Genomic DNA, 22,805 nt, shown 5'->3' on the forward strand with positions numbered 1-22,805 from the left:
TAAGATCATTTAGTTGAATATTTTCACATGAAGAACAACAGTTCAAGAGTTTGTCGAGATTTGTTTATCAAAACATCACATGAACTGCACCAATTAGCTGTCAGCCGTCCTTTCAGTTTTCTTTTCTTTTTTTTTAAATCTTTTTACTTTGTGAATATTTACTCTTTGAAGACAGGGTGAAAATGGTCAATTTCATGGGAAACAATAGCTCACCTACATACATGTATATATGACGTTCATAAGCTTATGAACAAACATGATGACAGAATATATCAAATACATGTACAATACTAGTATCATATATTTTGGAAATCAATGCAAAAAAAGTGCAAACCTAATTGCCTATATATTGTCTATATTGCTTTGACTGTGAAACATGGAACTGTCTTACGTTAAACATGCATATCGCACTAATTTATTTAGCAAGTGGATTTATAGATTAATGCCAGCAGATGTATAAGTTTATGGATATGATTTGATGTTTGGTAAGTAAATACACAATGTATATGGATGCATTAATCAAGTAAGTAATATTGATTGGAATTTATTGGAAATCGTAGTGGATCTTTAGTCGTCACCAAATATTGAATATAATATTTACCAATATGACTAAAACGAAATCGGTTAAGAACGAAGTTCATATTTTGGGATATATACATTTTTTTAAAGTGCATTAAGTGTCCTGGTATTAAAAGATTGTGATGTATATATACCCCTAACGCAGTTTGGAAGGTTTTTTTTTTTCAAATACGTTGACTTGGTCCCAACGCACTTTTAAAAACATTCGACGTCCGTATTTTTTTTAAAAGTGTGTTGCCACAAAGTTATTTTACTTTAATGTGTTGGGAAATGTTTAAATCGAAACGAATCTCTAAAATAAGTAAAATCACTTGCTATACAGATCGTGCTATATTTGATCAAGATAGTACGCTTGCTTTAATCCAATCTAATGCAATGTCGATTATTAAGACGAGTCTCTCTCTATCTCTCTCTCTCTCTCTCTCTCTCTCTCTCTGTAAATATGCTCATGTATCATAGACTTATTTAATGTTGCTTTAATACTCTCCAATTTTTGTTTTAACAAACGCTGTAAAAGAAGAGGGAATACGCAATTCATTAAGAGATTGTTATGGATTTCGACGAATCTTTTGTGAGTCATAGATCCCGAGTAATAGAGAACGACGGATCAATGCACATTGTCAATTTCCATATTGAGAAATAAATCATAGATTATTCAAAGGCATTTATCTATAATGCATGCAATTCTCTATCTTCGGACAGACACAATTGGCCTTTAACGGTTTTGCTATGAATTTTGATTTATTTCCCTGATGTATGGGTACACCATAATGTTTGTAAAAGTCCCCAGAAAAACTCAAATTCAACCAGGCCAAGACGGTGGAAATTGAAACCTTCTTTTGGTATATTCTTAATACGTTCTTTTTAGGTATGGCAAGATATGTCAAAAAATCGATGCATGACAGTGAAAAAAGTAACATTACATGTGCATATCAATAGACACCTTCACTGTTACTGCAATAGTGCCCTTTTGCAGGGCAAAATGACATATTTTGGTTAGAAATGACGTAACGTTGATTTTCTCGTTGAAGTCATTTAATTATCTATCTTCTAACACTTCGGCAAAATATATCAATTTGCCCAGCAAGAGAGCAGTACCGCAGTTACCGTGAAGGGGTCTACATGTATATATCTTGGATTGATACATGTACGTCGGCTGGCTGCCAAGCCGATATAGTTATAATGGATTTAGGTGGCTTTACGTTAGCCTATCACAGAAGTCATATCAATGTTAGCGACAGACATTTTCCTTTTTAATCACTTTCAAATAGTGATATACCAGTTTACAAGCTCTTCCACTCAGAACCCTGCACTGTTCGACAATACCTTACTATTAATCTTGACAATGCCTTCAAAATTAATCGATGGATCTAGTCACAACGGATTCATTAATTCATTAATACCCACCATATTTTATGTGTGCCTTTATTGACATTTGATCATGTTTTGCAACATTCACAATACATTCAATGCAAAACAATTTTTTTTAAAGAAAAATCTGATCAAAATCTAGATGAGGAATAAAGCGAAAGGTAGAAAAATTGTGTCCTAAATTCGTGTTTAAATTATTTTGGAACATGTCATACATGTAATTACAAGCCTCTAATGGAAAATACTACTATCTTATCAGAACACATTTATTTTAATATGAATTACATAAGCTAGAAAGATTTCTCCTATCAAAACTAATTAAAATCTTAGTAATCTTAATCTCGGTATTCTGATAAAAAAGAAAACTAAGAGGTAAATCTTAATTAGCAATTAAGGAGGCCGACTTGTAGTTTTTTCACAAAAAAAAATTACAAAGAGTAACGTTTGATAGACGCATCATGATGCAATGACATCAACAGATTTGCGTCAACATGACGCATTCTTCGTTCTATGACATTTTTTAACGTTATCATATGTTACTTAATGCAAGTTTGGTACGGTGGCAAGACAGGCATGCGTCAACATAATGCCATCGGTGTATCAATGAAGTAATCGTCATCATAATGGTGGTAGAGTAACAATGCCACAATAGTGAAGAAAAAGTGCGTAAGTATGTAAGAAAGCGTCATGTTTATGTGTTTGAATTACAATACTATATCACTGGAGTAAGAAGGTGTCAAATTGACGCCTGTGTTGTAACAATACCATATCATGCAGAAAGAAAGCGTCATATTGACGCCAGTGGTGTCACAATACCATATTATGCAGTAAGAAAGCGTCAAATTGACGCTGGTGGTGTCACAATATTGTATCATTGGAGTAAGAAAGAGTTATCTTGACGCTTGTACTGTCATAATACAACATCATGCAGTAAGAAAGCGTCATATTGACGCAAGTTGTGTCATAATACCATATCATGCAGCACGAAAGCGTCCAATTGACGCCGGTGGTGTCACAATGCTATATCGTTGAAGTAAGAAAGTGTTATCTTGACGCTGGTGGTGTCACAATACCATATCATGCAGCGCGAAAGCGTCATATTGACGCCAGTCACAATACCATATCACTGAAGTGAGTAAGGGTCATAATGACGTCGATGGTGTAACAATACTTTATCACTTTCAGTAAGAAGGTATCGTTTTGACGCCGGTGGTTCACAATACTAGATTAAAGCAAGGTGTCAGACACTAACATTACAAGATATATCAAATAAATAAAGATAAATCAAATAAATAAGAATGTTTTATTTGCTATCTGTCAGACCACAATACCACATGTATACCACGATATTATAAACTATATGACAGAAGTGAGCATGACGACATATTGCACATGGAACTAAAACAAAAACTATATCATGATATTACTAAACATAATTTCGTCAAGTAAAAAATAACAATGCGTTTGTTCATCTGTGAAACAATCTACTCAATACTGAATACTAGATTTTCTTGGTTATCACTGCTAGACCTAAAATAAATTCAAGTAGAAGTGGTTTTATAAATGCATCGAATGTTCATTAATGTACATGTAATGAGATCAATGAAGCTGATTATTTATTTAAAAACTTGAGTTGGAATCATTTGTGTGATAAATATAGAATGAAATATGTTGAAATCAAGTGAATGTGGTACTCCTGTGCCTCTAGTTGTTTATATCGTTCAGTAATATACCACTACCATTTATAAGGGAACTTTAGCTCAAGCTTCAAGTTACGCTCGTTGAAAGTTTCATTCTACCAATGTTCATTTATTCAGCCATCTGTAAACAAGCATATGATGACAAAATCCAAACGGGATTTGTTTGAGTTTGTTGAGACTTCAAAGAACGACATCTTATGAATATTTGCATTGCGAAACCATTGAATAGCGTCGCGTCATGTGATATTCCAGGTCAGAAAACCTTCAGTTTCCAATATGACTGATTGGTATTTATCACCTGAAAAGACCGGAAATATGTGACTAGCCAACATGACAATTGTTGAGCCAGGGCCACCTGTAATTACTTTGCGAACTTATTTTCACATATTTTCAGGTAAGTAAGAATTTTGTTAAACTAAATTCAGAGGTATTTATACTGATAAGTTATGTAATTTTTTGACTGATCATTTTTTTTTTCACTTTTAATGCCAGTCAAATTAGCTTTTGTCAAGCAAAGACCTTGTATACAAAAGAATCGGTTCGACGATGACAGCAAAACGTGTTCAAATCAATATCTTGACTGTAAGATACGGGCTATTTTGTGGCGATAAATACCCTATAGACTCCTACCAGGGGTTGGTCTGTCGGTGCGTTTTCTGTTTCTTTGAATTGCGCAGTTTCATTAAAACATTGCTATCACAACAGGAGACTGACAATAGAGGAATAACATGAGGTAAGTGATAGATGTTATCTCTGTCCCATGCATCACCAGCTTGGTTCAATCCTGGTAGTCCTGGGATATATTTTATCGTTTTCGTAGATTAAAATTCTGCATAATGAAAAATGCGTTCTTCTTATACTTACTTTCATCGGGTTTTATGAAGTTTGGGGCGCGTTTTCTTTGCTATTTTCGGGTTTCTTGTTGTTGTTGATGTTGTTTATTCAGTATTGATCCTCAGATTTAAAGCCAGCTTCTCTGAACTCGCTGCTGTGGTACATTTCCGTTATAAAACTTGTGTCAACAAACAACATACGCCGTTAGCAAATGTCATCGATAAAACCCATAGTCCCAAGATTCTGAGCGGTAATTTTCGCAATCAACAAACAAGATTGATAACAGAAGATTGATGATTGCTCATCAAACATCGTTTCACTCCTCCGAAAGTAAATATTTTCTTGACTAATTTATTAAAAATAAGATAAAAAGATAATTTAGGATTGATGCGGTCGTAACAAATCGCCTTTAATATTATTTACTTAACACACATATGAAAATTATATAAACATCAACAAAATGACTATTTTCATATGAATTCTATCTCAAAAATACATGCATGAAATACCGCAATACTCAAGCAGTCTTGAGCTCGGGAAAACGAAAGAGGGTGTTGAAAAAAGCAAGAATATTCTCTAACGTGGAAAGTACTTTTGAATATCCGTATCGCTTGAAGAGTCATATCTAAATATAGACACATAACGCAGACGACTCTATTTACATAGCGGGTATATTCCGTATGTAGGCAAAATACATGCACAACATTTTTGCCGCATTTTTATAGAACACGGCGACCACCATTTGATTTCCATAAACACGGTTAGGAAGATGGCCATATAGTATGTATTTTGATGTTAACATAATTATATCAATTTGTTTTCTATTGCCTAGCGTACTTAAAATGTCATTCGTTGGAGCTACATGAATAGATCTGATTCTTGTTCTTCAAAACCATCAGATTTGTAATTATAATCATCGTATGTTTCCTATTGCTTCGAATCACCGATTTATCTTTTATTAAAAGATTTTTTTTTTTTGCTTTTTACAATATGTACATGTCTCTTTAACAACGGCATATCCTCTTATTTCATTATAAAAGGGAAAACAACTTTTTACATTGATGCATACATTGTTTAGAAATCCCTTGTTTAGAATAAAATGTTTAAAATTTAAGTTCATACATGTAACGACACACAAGTAATGTTGAAAAAAAAATAGCACGCATACAAAATATTATATTGAGAAGCGTTTAAATAACTTTATTCTGATATTCTTAAATCATCAATAAACATTAACTTTTCATACGATTAAAAGAAATTTGTATTATAAAAAGTTCAAACTTTTCGGGACTCGAATTTAATATTTTTAAAAAAAAAGTCGGCCACGATTATAACCTAATCGGACTGCGTAACCATCGACAAACCATACTCTTAATTTATTTTGGCGTAATAAAAGAGTGGGCTCTTAAATTTCAAAAGTATAATTGGGTTTTTTTTCCAAAAGTTAGATTTTTAAAAAAAAATATGCCTATTTGAAACACAAATCGCAAATGGAAATTTTCAAGAATTGTCTGACTCTCAACGATTTAATTTATTTTGTTTCAAGGAGGCAGTCTTTCACAACAATGAGTATTTCCCCTTTTATATAGCGTGAAATCTGTCACATTTGTCTGTGTAACCATTTTCAAATATTTCATGGTCTTACAAAAGTTTTTACCAACTTTCCAGATATAATTCTACAATACTTATATACAAAAAAAAATTTACATCGAATTCTTTAACTTTGATTTTTCCATTTTATCTGCAACTTCTTTGGGGAAAAATACTATAAGAACTGCAACACCTTCTTTTACGGAAATTATCAAAAACTAACGAAGTTAAAAACGTACATAAATAAATTCAATTTCAAACTAATTAGCCTTGTGAAAGTTTGGGGATGTCTTATAGCATAACTGAAAAACGGTATTGGCTGCGCTGCGTTGTAATACATACATGTAGCATGTGCTTCATGAAAAAAAATAGTGGTTTTAAAATGTTGTTTTAAATTGAAAAAATAAATATAAGGATTAAGGAATCATTCTTATATTATGAGGTGATAATTTTGGTCGGAGCGTGGTCAATTCTATCATAAAGCCCTTCGCGCTTTATTGGATTTGACCACGCCCCGACCAAAATTATTACCTCATAATATTCAAAGAATGATTCCTTATTTTTTAAAGAACTTGAAACATTTTGCTGGATAAAGAAAAAGCCATAGTTATATACCCTCTTTACTCTATCCATTCAGATGAAAATATCAATTTACATTACAAAAGTTAAAAGTTAATTGCTGTGGTTGTTGTTTAAAACTTTTCTTCTCTGGTCGTCGCTTGTGGAAGGGGGAACGATACTTACTTTACAACGCTGGTTTGTTGATGATTTTGTTGAGGGATGAGGGGGTATCCAAACAATTCAACTATAATTGGGATACATCGCGTAAAGTAGTTATATATTTGCTTATCTTATCTATCTGAAACAGAACACTCAATACTACTTTTCAGATAGTGCTGTCTTACTTTGCATGCACATCGAACACGTGTGTAATTCATACAAAGTGCAAAACGCCTGCATCATATTGTAGACCCCAGCCGCACTACATCCAACACTGTAGGTATATTTGTAGGTGATAGTAAATCCAAGAAAGTAACAACAAAACGTCGTTTTTATAAGTTTCCAAAAAGAACACTCCGTTTTCGAAGGTCCATGCTGTCCCTGCACTATCTACTACAGCGTGCGGTTTGCGCATTTGCAAAGTTTTAACAGTTTGACACAGAAAAAGTTCTACAATGATCTAGTTTTTTTTTAAAAATACATGCATGTGTGTCTGGATTTCAGTCTGTTTTGTTTTTGACTTTCCTTGAATATTTTGCTCAAAACGAGATTCTACAAATCTTTCCGTCCAATGCAAAGTGATCAGGTGAATGAAATACCTGAATGCGGTGAAGCATAAATAGTGCTCTCGGCCATATAATATATAGGGGGTGTGTAGGGATGACCGTAACAATAGAAATCAACTAAAAAAGTGATGATCAGAGATTAAAGGGAAATAATGCGGATTTATGAATTCGTGTCACGTTTAAGAAAATAATATGTAAGCTACCAAATTGGCATTAAATTAACTTCTATTGTGATTTCTTTTAAAGGGAAAAAGAAGTGTAGAGCTCATGGCAATTGTTAACACGGCGTTCAATCCCTTACAGGGCATTTAAAGAGAAATGTTTTGCAATACTTAGATTTCGCAGTTGAATGTTGTCCAAGCGGATTCGTTGTTTTGGATGGAAGAGAGTTGGTAAGTTGTTGTTTAAATTGTTCGATATGAGTTTCATCTAAGCATAATTTCTACTTTAAGTTTCAGTTTCACCAAAACGAAATTTGATAAGATATTATGATCATATTTACGTTCATAATTATATTCGATATATCTCTGCAAAACTAGATTTAGCGAAATCAATATGCTTTTTAATCATTTGGCAACTGCAAAAAACACGTCAATGCACTTTTTCTTGTTTGAATTATTAATAATGTTTAAACATTCCATTTATTGAACTTTAATATATTCATTATATCTTTTTTAGCTTATTTGTGTCATTATTGGGTTTTTGGTCGATAATTAAACACACTCACTAGAAATGTATTTCGAAGGTTTATCATCACAAACGATTGGAAAGCATTAATCAACAAGTGTCAGCACGATTCGCTAAGTAACTATATGTAAGGTAATTAAATCGGAATCGCTGATTAGATATTGAACTTTTCAAATACAAAATTGGTCAACAGCAAACACCATGGGGAATATCCTACAGGCCTTTCAGTAATGATCCTCCATTATTTTAATTTTTGCAGTTGTTACTGGTTGGTATCATGCTGATATTGGGCGTTGACAAACGTTCTAGATTCTTCCTTTTTTCGGTAAACAAAATAGACACGTGAGCCGTCTATTTAAATTTCAGTACAAGCTTACACGGCCGCAAAACAAATTGCGCAACGTTTCTCATTCAAACAACCCAAGCTGTTAGGGTCAGTGCTAATTTTGGTTCAAGAAGACATGATTTGGGGATTCCGTTAGTGCATTTATACGGGTCGATTTCTCTCATCTTGATGAGAGACAATAAATTGCCAATATCTTGCACGTTAGTAAATATAATATTTAACAATGAACAGCTTGAGTGTTTATATATGAACAGATAGTTATAAAAGCGCGTGTGTACAACTCAAAACTCTTTGTTATTCTCGAGGGGGGGGGGGGGGGGGGGGGGGGGGGTAACAAGTAAGATAACTTTGTTATAAAAGTCTGTAGTAATAGAATTTCAAAGAGTTAAGTTAATCATTTTGGGGAAAAACTAAAACAAATCAATAATTTGATGATGACAATATATGTTGCTTTACGTACCTTTACACTTAAACATGTATGAGAGAATTCGACCCGAACAATTTTCTATTCTAACAAATATTTTATCTTTTTCAGATATCAGATTACAAAATGAATATTTGGCATCGACGATGGAGACAAAATACATATAGAGTTTTATACAAACTCCTTAACAGTAGAGCGATTATAACAATATGTTTCGCATTTGTCATGACAAGTTTTTTGTACCTGTACACTCAAGATCTTCAAGTACGGTATGAGGTTCGAGGATATCGGCCCCATGTGTTCACATTCGATCAACGACACTCCGTAAATAGGACAGAGAGGCGTATCTTGCTGTGGACAAGATTTCATTTCGATATCGACTGGGTGAAACATGTTAGAAACATCCTCAACACATCATGCAGCTGTAAGTGTACTGTCACTACCGACAGGTCCGCCATACAGGATGTAGATGCGGTGGTGTTCCATCTTTTAGATATGTATATCTGGGAGTCCCCTCCCACCTATCGGGCGCCCCATCAGGTGTGGGTCGTGTATTCTGCAGAACCTCCCCCGCATGTCTATTACACGGGGAGAAGTTTCATATATCCTCAGTATATTTTCAATTGGACTTTGTCCTTTCGAAAGGACGCAACCGTATTCGCCCCTTACGGTCACGCCGAGCCGTTACAGGGGAAGGCCTTGGAAACGAAACGGAGGTCGGTCAATCTCAATTATGCGGAAGGTAAAACAAAAATGACGTATGCAATCATTAGTAATTGTGTTGATGACGCCGGAAGGTATAGTTACATTAAAAAATTGAGACATTTTACCCCAATAGACTTGTATGGTCGCTGCGGAAACCTGACTTGTCCAAGAAACAGTTCTTGTTCTCAAATGCTAAAGCCATACAAGTTTGCAATCACTTTTGAAAATAGCAACTGTAAAGGTTACATTTCGGAGAAGTTTTGGAACGGTTTAGTACGGGGGAGTATACCAATAGTCAACTGGATTCCGGAACAAGTTCCGGACGACGCCCCGCCAAAATCTTACATCAATGTACACGATTTCAAAAGTATGAGTGACTTAGCAAAGTACTTGGATTACTTGGACAAGAACGACACCGAATACAACAGTTATTTTGACTGGCATAAAACGCACCATATCGTCCACGGATTCACCATGTGGAATCAGTTCTGTTATTTATGCAAAGCTTTGCACAATCAATCAATACCTGCCCAAGTTGTTGACTACCCGGCCTGGTATGCAGACGACACTTGTCGGCAATGGACAGTAAGTTTTGCCCATGTTTTGTCGATTACTTCTCTTTAAAACCTTGAATTTGTGTTCCAGATTACTGACCTTCATATATGTACATTTTGTATACAGTTTATAATTTTCTGCATTAGTCACGACAGTATTTGTATATAGTTGATTATTCTTGACTATAAATAACCAGTCTATCGCTGTACTGCATTAGTTCTAAGTTAGATGGTCTTTACTGTCATCGTTCTTGGTTTGAACTCATTTGTCTCTATGGCGATTTACAAATAGTTTGATCGCAAATTTTAACGAATAACTAGTTTCTCATTTTGAATAATAACAACTGCGATTGTACCAATATCGAAATTTCAGTCGCCCTTGTAAGTCTGCAGTTGCTTATTCTGTACTATAGTAACTCTTATTTGTCCACAATAGTTTTCTTCCTTGAATATCTAAAGTTATCTGTGCCTCGTTCATTACAACGAAATTGAATTAGCTGATTCCTGTATTCATTTCACACTAACACACATAATTTTACGTTTTGTTAGTTTCGCCTAGAAAAAATTTAATTTCTCAACAATTAAGTTACCAAATGAAATTACTCGTCTGAAACAAGATGTAGCAACATATGGTAGTTTTAGGCAAATATTCAATTAACGTTTTTCTTCTTTCAGATTCTCAGCATGATAACAAGAAGAATAAAGAACTATTTTTTGTGAGGACTTTGTCCGAGCATCAATCAATGTGTTCAACCCCATTCCACGTCATTTTCAATGAATTTGATATAATCATTATTTTCATTTTACTTTCTCTGAATTGTCCGAATGACATTATTTATCCCGACTTTTGAGCCTTTGCTAGAGGTGATCAATGTATTAACAATGCAATTTATTTATTGTGATATTTATTGCTTTTGCAACGATGCCATATTTTGTATATACATAACCTTGTTACTAATACACAATTCGAGTTGTTTAATTTTTTTTTTTTTTTGTTCACAAGACTGAAATTTTTACATAAATGAATAATTAAATAAAATAAAAAAATGTGCATTTCATCTGTGATTTTTGTGCATTATTACAAATATTTGTGGGTACATGAATTTCAATTTAGGATTTAGGTATTTAAGATACATTTACTAACCTCAATGCAGCAATGAATTCAGTTCTGCAACTCAGCTGCATGCCCTTGTGAACGAGCAGTTAGCTGTTTGACAAGAAAATGACTGATATTTTAATTAATGATATTGCGAAAAGCATATATTGCAAAGGTATACCCCCCCCCCCCCCCCCCCAATGTTGTTTCAACTTAATAATAACAGCTAGCCAAATTTTTGCAACGAAATACCCATGCACGTAATGTAGTGTTCTACATAAGCAAATATATGCGATAATAAATGAACAGGATAAGACACGGTAATAATTGATATCAGATTGTATAATGTAACTTTAGTACAAAGTTTGAATATCTTTCGTATGTTCAGAGGGAAATTAGAGTAAGATCTTTGGTTATTATTAAACTGTTATGCGAGGGTACATTCCTACCATATCGTACAACACTGTGCCGGATAATTATGCCAGTGACAAGGTGGCATTTTTACACCCGCTTAAGACAACATTTTCGAAAGTTTCGGAAAACTCTATATATACCAAATGATAGACCATTGTCTACAGTGTGTAAATCTACTTTTGTTTTTAGTGTATTTTACCTGAAAGGTGAGATATTTACATTAAAAATTAATCTCCCATAGGAAAATAATAATTCCCATAGGATAAATGAATCACATACAGGAAAAATTGGCAATCCTATAGGATTCTATTAAAATCCTTTAGGAATAGGAGAAAGGTATTTCCTGTAGGAATTTGATTCAGACAGGTAGGTTTCCCATAGGAATTAAGATTTTCTATCGGACCTTAGCAAATCCTACCGGAAATTAAATTCCTATAGGAAGTTAAAAATTCTTGTATTCCAATTGGAGATTTCAAATTTCCAATAGTAATATCGTTTTTTTATGTGAAAAATTATTTTCCTGTCGAAATTCAATTTTGACAGGTATTTATCTCATTGACAGGTGAGATACAATGATAATAAAGGTGGTTTATAAACTCTTTATATAAACTCTTTAAGCAATGGTCTATCTTATGCCATAATAGAATTTTTCAATACATGCAGCTCAGACGGATGCAAAAATGAACACCTTGGCACTGGCATAATTATCCGGCACAGTGTTTTACGTTGTATGGGCCATGGCGCAATAACCACTATTTTGCAGAATAGTTTAAATAACTTCTAGATATATAAATATTGCTATTATTACTCGGGCCGTATTTCACAACACCCTTATATTTTTTTTAAATTGAACGAATCGTTGCTACTTTTGACGCGTAGTAAATGAAAATCATCAACATTTAAACTGAGATGGCAAGAAGAAATCCGAGGTTCAAAGTAAAACGTAGCAATTCTAGTAAAAGTTCAACAAGCCTGGGTATTTCATGGCTTTTATGACACACCAACCCCTCTAAAGCATTGAAAATAGAAGTGTTTTGATTGGAACTGTAATGATCATGTTACCTATAATGTTGTGCTTTTCTGGGATCTGTCGTAAGGGCTTGAGAGGTCGTGGAACACATGGACTATGAAAAACGCTATTTAATTGGGTGGAAGAAATGGTATGTTTTGCTTTCATTCATTCAATAATATCGTGTTCCATTTTTCAATTTTTGAAATCAGTTTTTTAACGAAATATTTGATGAATTGATTTTTTAAATTTTGTTATTTCTAGTATCTATGCCTGAATTGATATTATTACGTACTTATTCGTGATTATCGTATTGTATTGTTTATTAGTCAACAGCTGCATAGCTCATAGACATATAAAATCAATATACACATGTTATAATACATATACTGGTCACTTGAAAAAGGCAAGTTTATACATGAAGTTTTCTGATTACAAAAGCATTCTTAATATATTTACCTAAATTGCACAAATCCTTTACATTTTGTGTTGACAATAATAGAATTAATTTAAAGACAGAGGGTTTAATATAATAAAACTTCTTAAGGAATTTTTCTCTTAAGTTACAGTAATAGGGACATTTCAATATAAAATGATATTCATCTTCTATATCTAAAGTACATAGAGGACATAAACGTCTTTGTAATGGAACATTGTTATATCTGCCAGTTTCGATGGTAAGACAATGGGATGATAATCTTAATTTACATATAAGTTTCTATGGTGGCATATCTCTGCCCCTTGTGTGCAAGTTATTTTTCTATCAAATATGTCGACATGCAAGATAATTATGTCAACATGCAACATAACTATGTTGACATGCAAGAAATTGCAATGAGATATGAATTATACAAAATCTAAAAAAAATCTCAAATATCGCCCATCTGTGACATCCAAGATGCTAGATGCTACCTTTTTATGTCGACATTCAACTTATTTATGTTAACATGCAAGATAAATATGCTGACATGCAACTTATTTATATCAACATGCAACTTATTTATGTCGAAATGCAACTTATTTATGTCAACATGCAACTTACTTATGCCGACATGCGAGATGAATATGTCGACATGCAACTTAGTTATGTTTACATGCGAGATAAATATGTTGACATGCAACTTTTAAGTTGCATGTCAACATAACTAAGTTGCATGTTGACATAAATATATTGCATGTCAACATATTTATCTTGCATGTTAACATAACTAAGTTGCATGTTGACATAAATAAGTTGCATGTCGACATAAATAAGTTGCATGTTAACATAAATAAGTTGCATGTTGACATCAAAAGGTAGCGTATCTAGCATCTTGGATGTCACATGTTGGCGATATTTGAGATTTTTTATAACTCTTATTTGATTGCAGTTTTCTTGCATGTCAACATAGTTATGTTGCATGTTGACATAACTATCTTGCATGTCAATATATTTATCTTGCATGTCGACATAATTGATAGAAAAATAACTTGCACACAAGGGGCAGAGATATGCCACCATAAGTTTCTTATATTGTAAAGGAATTCTTTTTGTTAGATATGACTGCAAGGTACAATGGTCAACTAAATATCTATAGATTGTACATTTGGAAGAGGCATTTATGTCAGCTTGTAAAGACTGTTTAAAATTATCAAAAATACGTTGCTTGGCGATCGTTAAAATAATTTCTGGCTTTTCAAAAAATTGGTTTTCCCATAAGTTCATTAGCCCAATACTTGTTAACATATTCTTGATCTCTGCAGCCCAGTTTTTACATTTGTTTTTACCTAAAGTTTCATTATACATATTAACATAACATGAATTCAAAATGCAATTTCTTGATGATAAAAGTTTCATCTAGTATCTTAAAATACGTATTTTTCTGATACATTGCAGAGGCATTCTGCCCAATTCACAATAAATAACTGCATTAGATGTGCCCCTTTTAACATTAAGTATGTTTTTACAATAATTAAGATGAATTTTTTCTATATCTGGGGCAGAATGAAAGCCCCAGACTTCACAACCGTAGTAAGCAATGCTTCCTACATAAGTGTCAAAAAGGGACAAAAGCGTAGTAAAATTAAGACTCATATTACAACATTTGGTGGCACATTTTGTGAAATAACGTCCTTTTAAGATGTGATTAAGCATTTAATAGTTTGTTAAAGATATAACTGTTTATTATGGTGTTCCCATGGGCAACTTCGACCTTCGCAATTTTGCCTTTAAGGCGAAAATGTGAGATAGCGAGGTTGCGAGGGCGAAAGTGCGAAGTTGCGAATGCGAAAGAGCGATAGTAAGATATGAAGGTGAGAGTGCAAAGTTGCGAAGCTCCTCCGCTTTTGCATCTTCGCGCTTCGCCATTGCATCTTCGCACTTTCGCCTTCGCCGTTTTATGTTTATGGAACTCTCTATAGTTTAAAGATAATTTAAGCTTTATAAATTGACATCTGAGGCAGATGACAAACTTTCAAAAATTTATTTTCAGTAGCCTGCGCAGATCCATTATTTTCCTTGGAGGGGGCAGGGTTAATTGTATTTGTTGATGGGGAAGGGGGTTCCGTGGCATATTTTGGTATTTTTACAATGTGAAATTAATAATATTAAATATTCCAGGGGAATGAGCTCCGTACCCCCCTCTTCTTTACTGTGTAGAATTATAATATTGAATTTTCCGGGGGTCCGGACCGATGCATGAAATGATCATTTTTTTTTATCAATTACCGAAACAAAAAATGTTCATCTTAACGATCTTAAGCTCGTGGAGAGAGTATCATATTTATAGCCTACAATGTGACTTAAGCAGCTGTTCAGTATATATTTATTTCTAACGATTGCAGTTTCAAAAAGTGAGAAAAAATGGAAAAGGTAATTTTGAAGATTGGGGGTTCGTTTGGTTTTTTTTTTTTCTTCAAAAGAAAAGTATTTTTGTTTTAAAATAAGCGAGCTGTATTGATACACTAAAATTTAATACAGTCATATCTCTCTCTCTCTCTCTCTCTCTCTCTCTCTCTCTCTCTCTCTCTCTCTCTCTCTCTCCTCTCTCTGGGTATTTAAATTACACCACACAAAAGGGAATTGCTATATAAATACCTGTAATATGCCGACACTGGTCAACGATATAAATGAAATCAATTCACACATTTCAGGAACGTTCCACTCTTTTACCTGACCCCAGAACATCCATTTCGTAATCGCTTATGCCAATTCAAGCGACAGGGTTGAATGGGTTTCGAATGTCGGTAACTTACAACGAGATTTTTAAATTCTTCCACAACGATGATCACTTGTGGTAAGTCACACTTTTGCTATTCTTCTTGGTCTTTGCTGTATCCACGTTTTCATAAAATTGCATAGCCTAACTATGGTCTTAATTTTCTATATCTACGTCCTCATAAATTTGTATAATCTAAGTTAAATTTTGGCATTAATATAGTACTTTCGAATTTACTCTTAACCTCCACCACCCACTCCCGTGTTTTCAATAATTTAGTGTTCTGTGGCAACTCTGTTTGTACATGTTCTTTTGTCCGTGTCTTCGCGTTTCTCCGAATTATACATATGTTTGATGAAGTGGTCAATATCCCGACAAGTTAAATTTATCAATGATTCGTCATTGGTGTGTGGTTTAGAACCATAGCAAAACTTCTATTTCGAAAGACTGTTTACATATCACTTACGGGAATTATAATCACTGTATAAAAAGTGCTCATCGATTGAGCTTGATTTGAATCAGACTGTATTGCTCTGGGTATACTCTCTTGTGTATGTTTGAAATTGCGAAATCTTCTCGAGAATCATAACCTAACTACTTTTAAAAAAAAAACTGTTTAAAGAAAAGGGGCGACTCTTTGTTTGATTTAATGTCATAGTTTGCTATACTACTTTTAGTAACCTTGTCCAAACAAACTTGTATTTTTACCAGTCTAATTTGGAGTGAAATTTTGACAAATTCTTTTTGAAAACATGTTCGTGAAATTTGACTTACTTTATCAATGTTCAAGAGAATTTATAAATGTACAGTAGCATGTGCCTTTCCCCTTTGCATAAAAATGTTTTTGTCCAAGAAATATTATGAAAACCCAAATATTATAAAATTTAACGAGCTCATGAATACTTTTAATGTAGAAAAAACAAAACACTTGTCAAGATTTATTAAGAAATTTATTAATTTTCTTCCAGAAACCAACTTTAACAACCTACTGTATTGTTAACTTAACCTTTTTTATCATTATTACTCCTACTGTACATGTGACATGACAGTTTTTGTGTACATAAATGTATATACTTATTTTGAAGCTCAAATACCAGTGAACTGGTCTTAAGTGAATAAAGAAAGAATACAAGACAACAATTCACTTTAATTATAATTGCTTAATTATTTTATTAACTGTGTAATCTGGCCTTTGATTTAATTGACTAACTTATATTGTCGTTTAACTTTATGACATTTATCACTCTAATTTTCATTCTTTTCAATTCGTGTTCATATATTGTGATATATATGATTATCGAGACGGAGGAATTATAGGTTTCGGATTGTTCGGGTGTAGTTTTAGTCTTCCCAATAATTCCACATACCGACCTAAAATTTAAATAAAATGCCTTTTTTACCATCTAGAGCAGTTTAGTCTTATTGTCGCCGGATAATTTATATAGAAACACCTTATTTTGATCTTAGATCTAAGCAGTTTAAATTTTTTTACAGCTTGTTGCACTATTGACTCTCGTCATTAAGACGAGAGTCAATAGTGCAACAAGCTGTAAAAAAATTTATTCCACTTTATTAACCAGATGAAGCCCAAAAAAGAAAGTTTTTCTTTCAGAATATCGAATAAGAAAGAGTATAATTCAATTCTATATATCTCATTATATAAGAAAGCCTACAATGTTCTTGTAATACTGTCATCAACAACACTTGTACTAGTTCGCACTGAAAATTATGATTGGTAAATTTTCAAAATTAGAAAACATAGGAATCCATGAGAGTTGGAAGCACAATCAAGGCATCTTGCCTGTTCGTGATTGAGAATTGTTTTACAGTTATTTTACCCTTCCTCTTTTTAAACGCTGCATGGGAAAGAACTGCTTACATTGTAGTTTTACAGGCACGTAGCATCAGAGGGGGGGGGGCTGCAGATTAAGATTTTTCTTAAATTTACATACATTTTTCAAAATGATTGAATGAACATGGAGTTGCCCCCCCCCCCCCCACACACACACTTTTATGGGACCATGTAAAAAATTGAAAATAGGGAAATGAACAGTGAAATTGAAGTTAAAGAAATACTTGCCCCGCCCCCCCCCCCTTTTAAAGATTTTGGAAAGTAACGTTTTCTCCTTTTCATTTTACTTGTCAAGATTTTTTTTGGATGAGTTTGCCTCCCCCCCCCCCCGGACTTTCAAAAACGATGCTACGTGCATGTTTTATGCGTAATTCTAATGAACTATTTAGTTCTATTCGTATGTAATTTCATACGATAAAATCAATTGTAGTATTGCCTACATGATTGCCTACATTTCTTTTGTTTGCAGAGAGGGGCGAAGAACAAACAGCGAAATGGGCGCTTAACAAAGCGAATGTACTCCACTGTTTCACGCATCGCAAAAAGTCTCTTATATCTTTAGGCGTGTTCATTATTGTAGTGAATTGCCTTTTAATATCTGAAAATTATCCTTCCTTTTCACTGGTGGTACCAAAGGGCAGCAACCATCACGTATACTACTTTGACCAAAATCATTACGTGAATAAATCGGAGAAGCGCATTTTACTTTGGACTCGATATTTTTATGACGCCAATTGGGAGCGGTCTGTGAAGCGGGTTCTGAATGCTCCATGTTCTCACAAATGTTCCGTCACTACAGATAAGAGCACCATAAGAGAAGCTGACGCCATAGTTTTTCATTTGTTAGACTTATACATTTGGGAGAGGCCACCACAATATCGAGCGCCTCACCAAGTTTGGGTGTTACATAACAACGAACCACCTCCACATCAGTATTATACAGGAAGAAGTCTCGTTTATTCTCGATTCGCTTTTAATTGGACGTTATCTTATAGACGAGATTCAACGATTCGTTGCCCGTACGGGCGATCTTGGAGAAAAGCGAAGACAGCCGAGGAGAAACCTCGCTATGAAAATTTTGCAGAAGGTAAAACCAAAATGACGTATGGCGTGATCAGTAATTGTGTGGATGATGCTGGAAGATATTCGTATGTGAAGAGGTTAAGAGAGCATACGCCACTGGATCTTTACGGAAGATGTGGGAATCTTACCTGTCCAAGGAACGGAAGTTGTGAAGCTTTATTGAAACCTTATAGGTTCGCGGTTACTTTTGAAAACAGTAATTGTAAGTATTACACTTCAGAAAAGTTCTGGAATGCTCTCAATAGACGAAATATTCCATTGGTGAATTGGATACCAGAACAGGTTCCATTCGATGCTCCTCCCAAGTCTTACATTAATGTTCATGAATATCAAATGGAAGATTTGGCAAAACTTTTAAAACGTCTAGCTAACAACGATACCGAGTATAACAGTTATTTTGAATGGAGAAAAAACTACACTGTTATTGCAGATCATTTTGCAGGATTCTGTGATATGTGCAAAGCTTTACACAACGATTCAGTCCCGGCTCAAGTTGTAGATTACAAAAGCTGGTTAGCAGACGATACTTGCCAAGGCTGGACGGTAAGGCTTTGTTTTTTGTGATCGGCTTCGGCCGATCACAGTTGTGTCCATATGAGGCATCCGGCAAATTGAACTATTTGCGCACGCATTGCACCTTGCACTATTTTATTTACTATGCAATGACAACTTTATTTAAATTTTTAATTAGACGTAGATTACTAAAACGGTAATCTTATCCGTTAACCCTGAAAATAAAACATTTATAGTGTTTAATACATAATGATTCAAATCACGGGGTTTTTTTTAGAATATTAGTAGGAAGTATAATTCGCCTACTAAATATAAAGCTCATTCATGCCTTGCCATTTCGGAATTCAATAAAACGGCGCGATATATAGTTTACTGCACGTAGCGTATACATGTATTATATAAACAGAGCTGACCAATGTCAGATATTTCATGCAGATGGAATACTTGTCTCTCCCTGTCGCTGTTCACTAACAAGGAGGCTGGATTGTCAACAAATTACAAATGTACCATGCAAATCTACCTGAAATTGAAAATATGACATTTTTGGCCATTAACTATATTTTAACCCAAAAAAATCAAAACATTTTTTAGAATTTTATTTTGTTTTAAAAACCTGCTAGTATGCTAAGTCTGCATGTAACTTAAACTTTTATGATAAATAAGATTTGGAAAAATCATTAATTTCTGTCAGTAGAAAGATTTCTCTTCTAAGGATTATATAGCAGTTGGATTTTTGTACAGGACGACAATAATTCAATTTTGCTTATATTAGGGCTTCTTGACGGCTTTTCCCACAAAATAAGGCTAACAGAAATTTTAAAATCATGATATTTTTTGTCATTTTAGTAGAACATAACATTTTCGTAAAAAAAGTTTCTACATGAAAATTGCAGCTTATATTGCTTTAAACATTTTTCCTAAAGCTTTATACAGTGCTTTTCATCTTAAGAAGAAAATTGCGGAGACAATTGGAATCCATCTCTCCTATTTCTCCTAACGGCACTTGCATTGTGTCTGGATTTTCAGTTAATAATTGTAACTATCCATTTGGATATAATTCTTAAGTTAACGCAGCTTGATTATAATTTGTTCTGAATATCATTTCTATTCATGATTTTTTTTCCCTACAGCTTACAAGCATTATCACCAGAAGAATAAAGAATTATTTCGTCTGATGAGAGGAGCTTCATTCCATAATTATATAGAAACACTGAACGATAATTCAATGTAGTACGGGGAACAAAGAGGATGTGTTGTGCAATATGCGGGATTGAAGAGGTGTAAGGAATCTGTTCTTGCAATGCAGAAATGTGTTTGCTTACGTGATATGATACATGATAGTCCAATTCGTGATTCTCCAAACAAATACAGGTGCTTTAATAATAATCACGTGACAGATCTTTCATTTCAGGCTGTGTGAGGGCATGTTGTAGGAATGAATGGAAGGAAGAATTTGAGTGTGATTCAAGCACGTGTCAAAATTATTTGTAAAACGGGCCGAGTGCTACAAGAGAATGTTGTCAACACGTTTTGTGTGTGATTCAAGCGTGAGTCGAAGTTATTTGTTGTGAAAAAGATCGAGTGAAATCATTCTGACAAGAGCAATTGTACTCTCCATAATAAATGAAAATTTGTATTTTGACTCGCAATTTTGTAGTTTTTGGGATGAAAAATGAAGTTAAATAAAACATGGTTAAGATAAAGGTATGAATATTTTCATCGAAGAGAATATTTCAAGCACACAGTTTTAGCCAAAATTTGATAAAATCTTTTTACCTGTTTTTTGTGCCAATTTTAGGTATATTTAACCACCGTAAGTTACAAGCGATATTCAGAACTGAGTACTCTTTGTAAAGAAAAACTTGACCCTCGCTTTTCATTAAAAATAATTAACTTTACAGAAATAATCATTTATATACAAAATAAACCACAACCAACAAGATAAATTGTTTGCGTTAAAAATAACTTCATAAACCGAAACGGTTCGCTTTGAATGAATATTTTCCAATACAGTTTACATAAGTAAAAAGAAAAGCACACACAAACAAAACGAAACACCCCTCGAAATTTGTTTATAAAACAAAGAATCCGTATACTATGTTTCTCGTTTATAACACATCTAAGGAATTCAAATTTTGATGAAGCTTTTTTTAAAAAATGCCAATATTTACCAATCTTGACAATAAAATGAAAAAAGTGAATATTTTCATAATATTTTTTCACTTCATTGTCAAGATTTTACAAATTTCAAATATTGATACAATACAATCAAAACATGCTTTTTAATTATAAGTACATGTATCATCTAATTAATTTGTTTTTGTCCTTTCACAGTTACGTATACACTATATTATGAATGTATATCCTCTTCCAGGTAATGCACACATGCGACCTTTTATTAGTTACCTTAAAATAATGATGAACTCTACCTAAAGGCGTATGAATTGTTAGTATATTATCATAGGTTCCTTATCTACTGAAAATTAAACAAAACACTAGGTAAAAATACTTATCTTAGCTAAAAAAAGAAATCATACCTAGAAAAACAATATTCCCAAAATCACGGATTTCCTAATCCATGGGGGTAGGGGTGTCAAAGAAGGGGGGGGGGGGGGGGGTCCGAGGCATATTTGCGATAATTTTACTATGAAAATTTAATAAATTTTCATTTTCCGGGGTGGGGGGGGGGGGGTGAGTCGACCCCCCTCGTCTAGATCCGCGCATGGATATTCAACGTCTGAATAATTGAAATGAATGACAAAGCAAAAATGTGGTATCTTGGCAAAAAATGATTTAATTCATACAAATTCAAACGGTATCAGATATTCTGGGACACCCTGAATGATCGACATGAATGATGGACAAATAATTGTGCTGCCACATTATATCAGTAGAATCAGTACTGATCAGTAGTAATAGGTAGTAAATCAGTAGAATTAGTCTTTTCCACTTCAATATGAGATGCATAATGTCACATGAAAATAAGCGCTGTACATATTTAAATACTTGAAAGCGTGTGATCTACACAATCATTTCCCATTAGATTCAATATTTTAAGTTTAAAATAGCGATGCTCATGGAAACATTGAAGATTTTATAATGTTTGCGAAATATAATCAAAGATCAGTCAAAGGTAAAAACAACAAGAGGTACAGGGGCCACATTGCTCACCTGAGCAACAATTGCCTCAATTCTGATCAAATTAGCATTACAGTATCAAAATATCTTGACAGCTAAGTACAGTAGATCTTGCTAAAAAAAAATGAAAATCTGCCAATTTTTATCCACTTCTTTTTTTTTGGTAAATACCATGCCCCTTTTGTTGTTGTACCTGTAAGAAGATATTTCTCTTTCCCTATATACCCCCCCCCCCCCCCCCCCCAATTTCGTGGCCCCACTTTTCTCTAGGGAATCATGGTTTCATCAAACTTAAATCTGCATAACCTGTGCTTTCACACTAAGTACTGAGTTTTGGACCGAAAACTTTCCCAGAATATTTTTAAAGATTTTCTCTATATATTCCTGTTTAAAAATTCAAACCGCCATCACGGCCCCGCCCTACCAC

The 22,805-nt window shown here is 33.8% G+C and overlaps 2 protein-coding genes across 4 annotated transcripts; both read left to right on the forward strand.

Annotated features, from left to right (window-relative positions):
• The first annotated feature begins 3,717 nt into the window (after positions 1–3,717).
• On the forward strand, positions 3,718–11,134 carry LOC128187100 (glycoprotein 3-alpha-L-fucosyltransferase A-like). 3 transcript variants are annotated; one of them, XM_052857273.1, is made up of 4 exons: positions 3,718–4,044; positions 7,664–7,752; positions 8,929–10,107; positions 10,752–11,134. In XM_052857273.1, exons 1-4 carry the CDS (start codon positions 3,981–3,983, stop codon positions 10,794–10,796), a joined length of 1,377 nt encoding a protein of 458 aa, XP_052713233.1. In that variant the 5' UTR covers positions 3,718–3,980; the 3' UTR covers positions 10,797–11,134. The 3 variants fall into 3 exon arrangements, with proteins under 3 accessions (XP_052713233.1, XP_052713252.1, XP_052713242.1); XM_052857292.1 differs by lacking the exon at positions 3,718–4,044 and adding an exon at positions 4,212–4,383; XM_052857282.1 differs by lacking the exon at positions 3,718–4,044 and adding an exon at positions 7,466–7,554.
• A 1,267-nt stretch (positions 11,135–12,401) lies between these two features.
• On the forward strand, positions 12,402–20,882 carry LOC128187110 (glycoprotein 3-alpha-L-fucosyltransferase A-like). Its single transcript, XM_052857307.1, has 4 exons — positions 12,402–12,746; positions 15,728–15,870; positions 18,114–19,270; positions 20,371–20,882. The coding sequence occupies exons 2-4, from the start codon at positions 15,858–15,860 to the stop codon at positions 20,413–20,415; spliced, it is 1,215 nt and encodes a 404-aa protein (XP_052713267.1). The 5' UTR covers positions 12,402–12,746; positions 15,728–15,857; the 3' UTR covers positions 20,416–20,882.
• The last annotated feature ends 1,923 nt before the right edge of the window (positions 20,883–22,805 follow it).

This window comes from Crassostrea angulata, chromosome 1 (genome assembly GCF_025612915.1).
Source record: "Crassostrea angulata isolate pt1a10 chromosome 1, ASM2561291v2, whole genome shotgun sequence".
Classification (NCBI taxonomy): domain Eukaryota; kingdom Metazoa; phylum Mollusca; class Bivalvia; order Ostreida; family Ostreidae; genus Magallana; species Magallana angulata.

Bases quoted from the DNA above. Each gene is read 5' to 3' on its own strand.
- LOC128187100 (XM_052857273.1), top strand. From the start codon at position 3,981: ATGACAATTGTTGAGCCAGGGCCACCTGTAATTACTTTGCGAACTTAT. The intron at 4,045-7,663 runs GTAAGTAAGAAT...AATCCCTTACAG, and splicing joins TTATTTTCACATATTTTCAG to GGCATTTAAAGAGAAATGTT. The intron at 10,108-10,751 runs GTAAGTTTTGCC...TTCTTCTTTCAG, and splicing joins ACACTTGTCGGCAATGGACA to ATTCTCAGCATGATAACAAG.
- LOC128187110 (XM_052857307.1), top strand. The intron at 19,271-20,370 runs GTAAGGCTTTGT...TTTTCCCTACAG, and splicing joins ATACTTGCCAAGGCTGGACG to CTTACAAGCATTATCACCAG.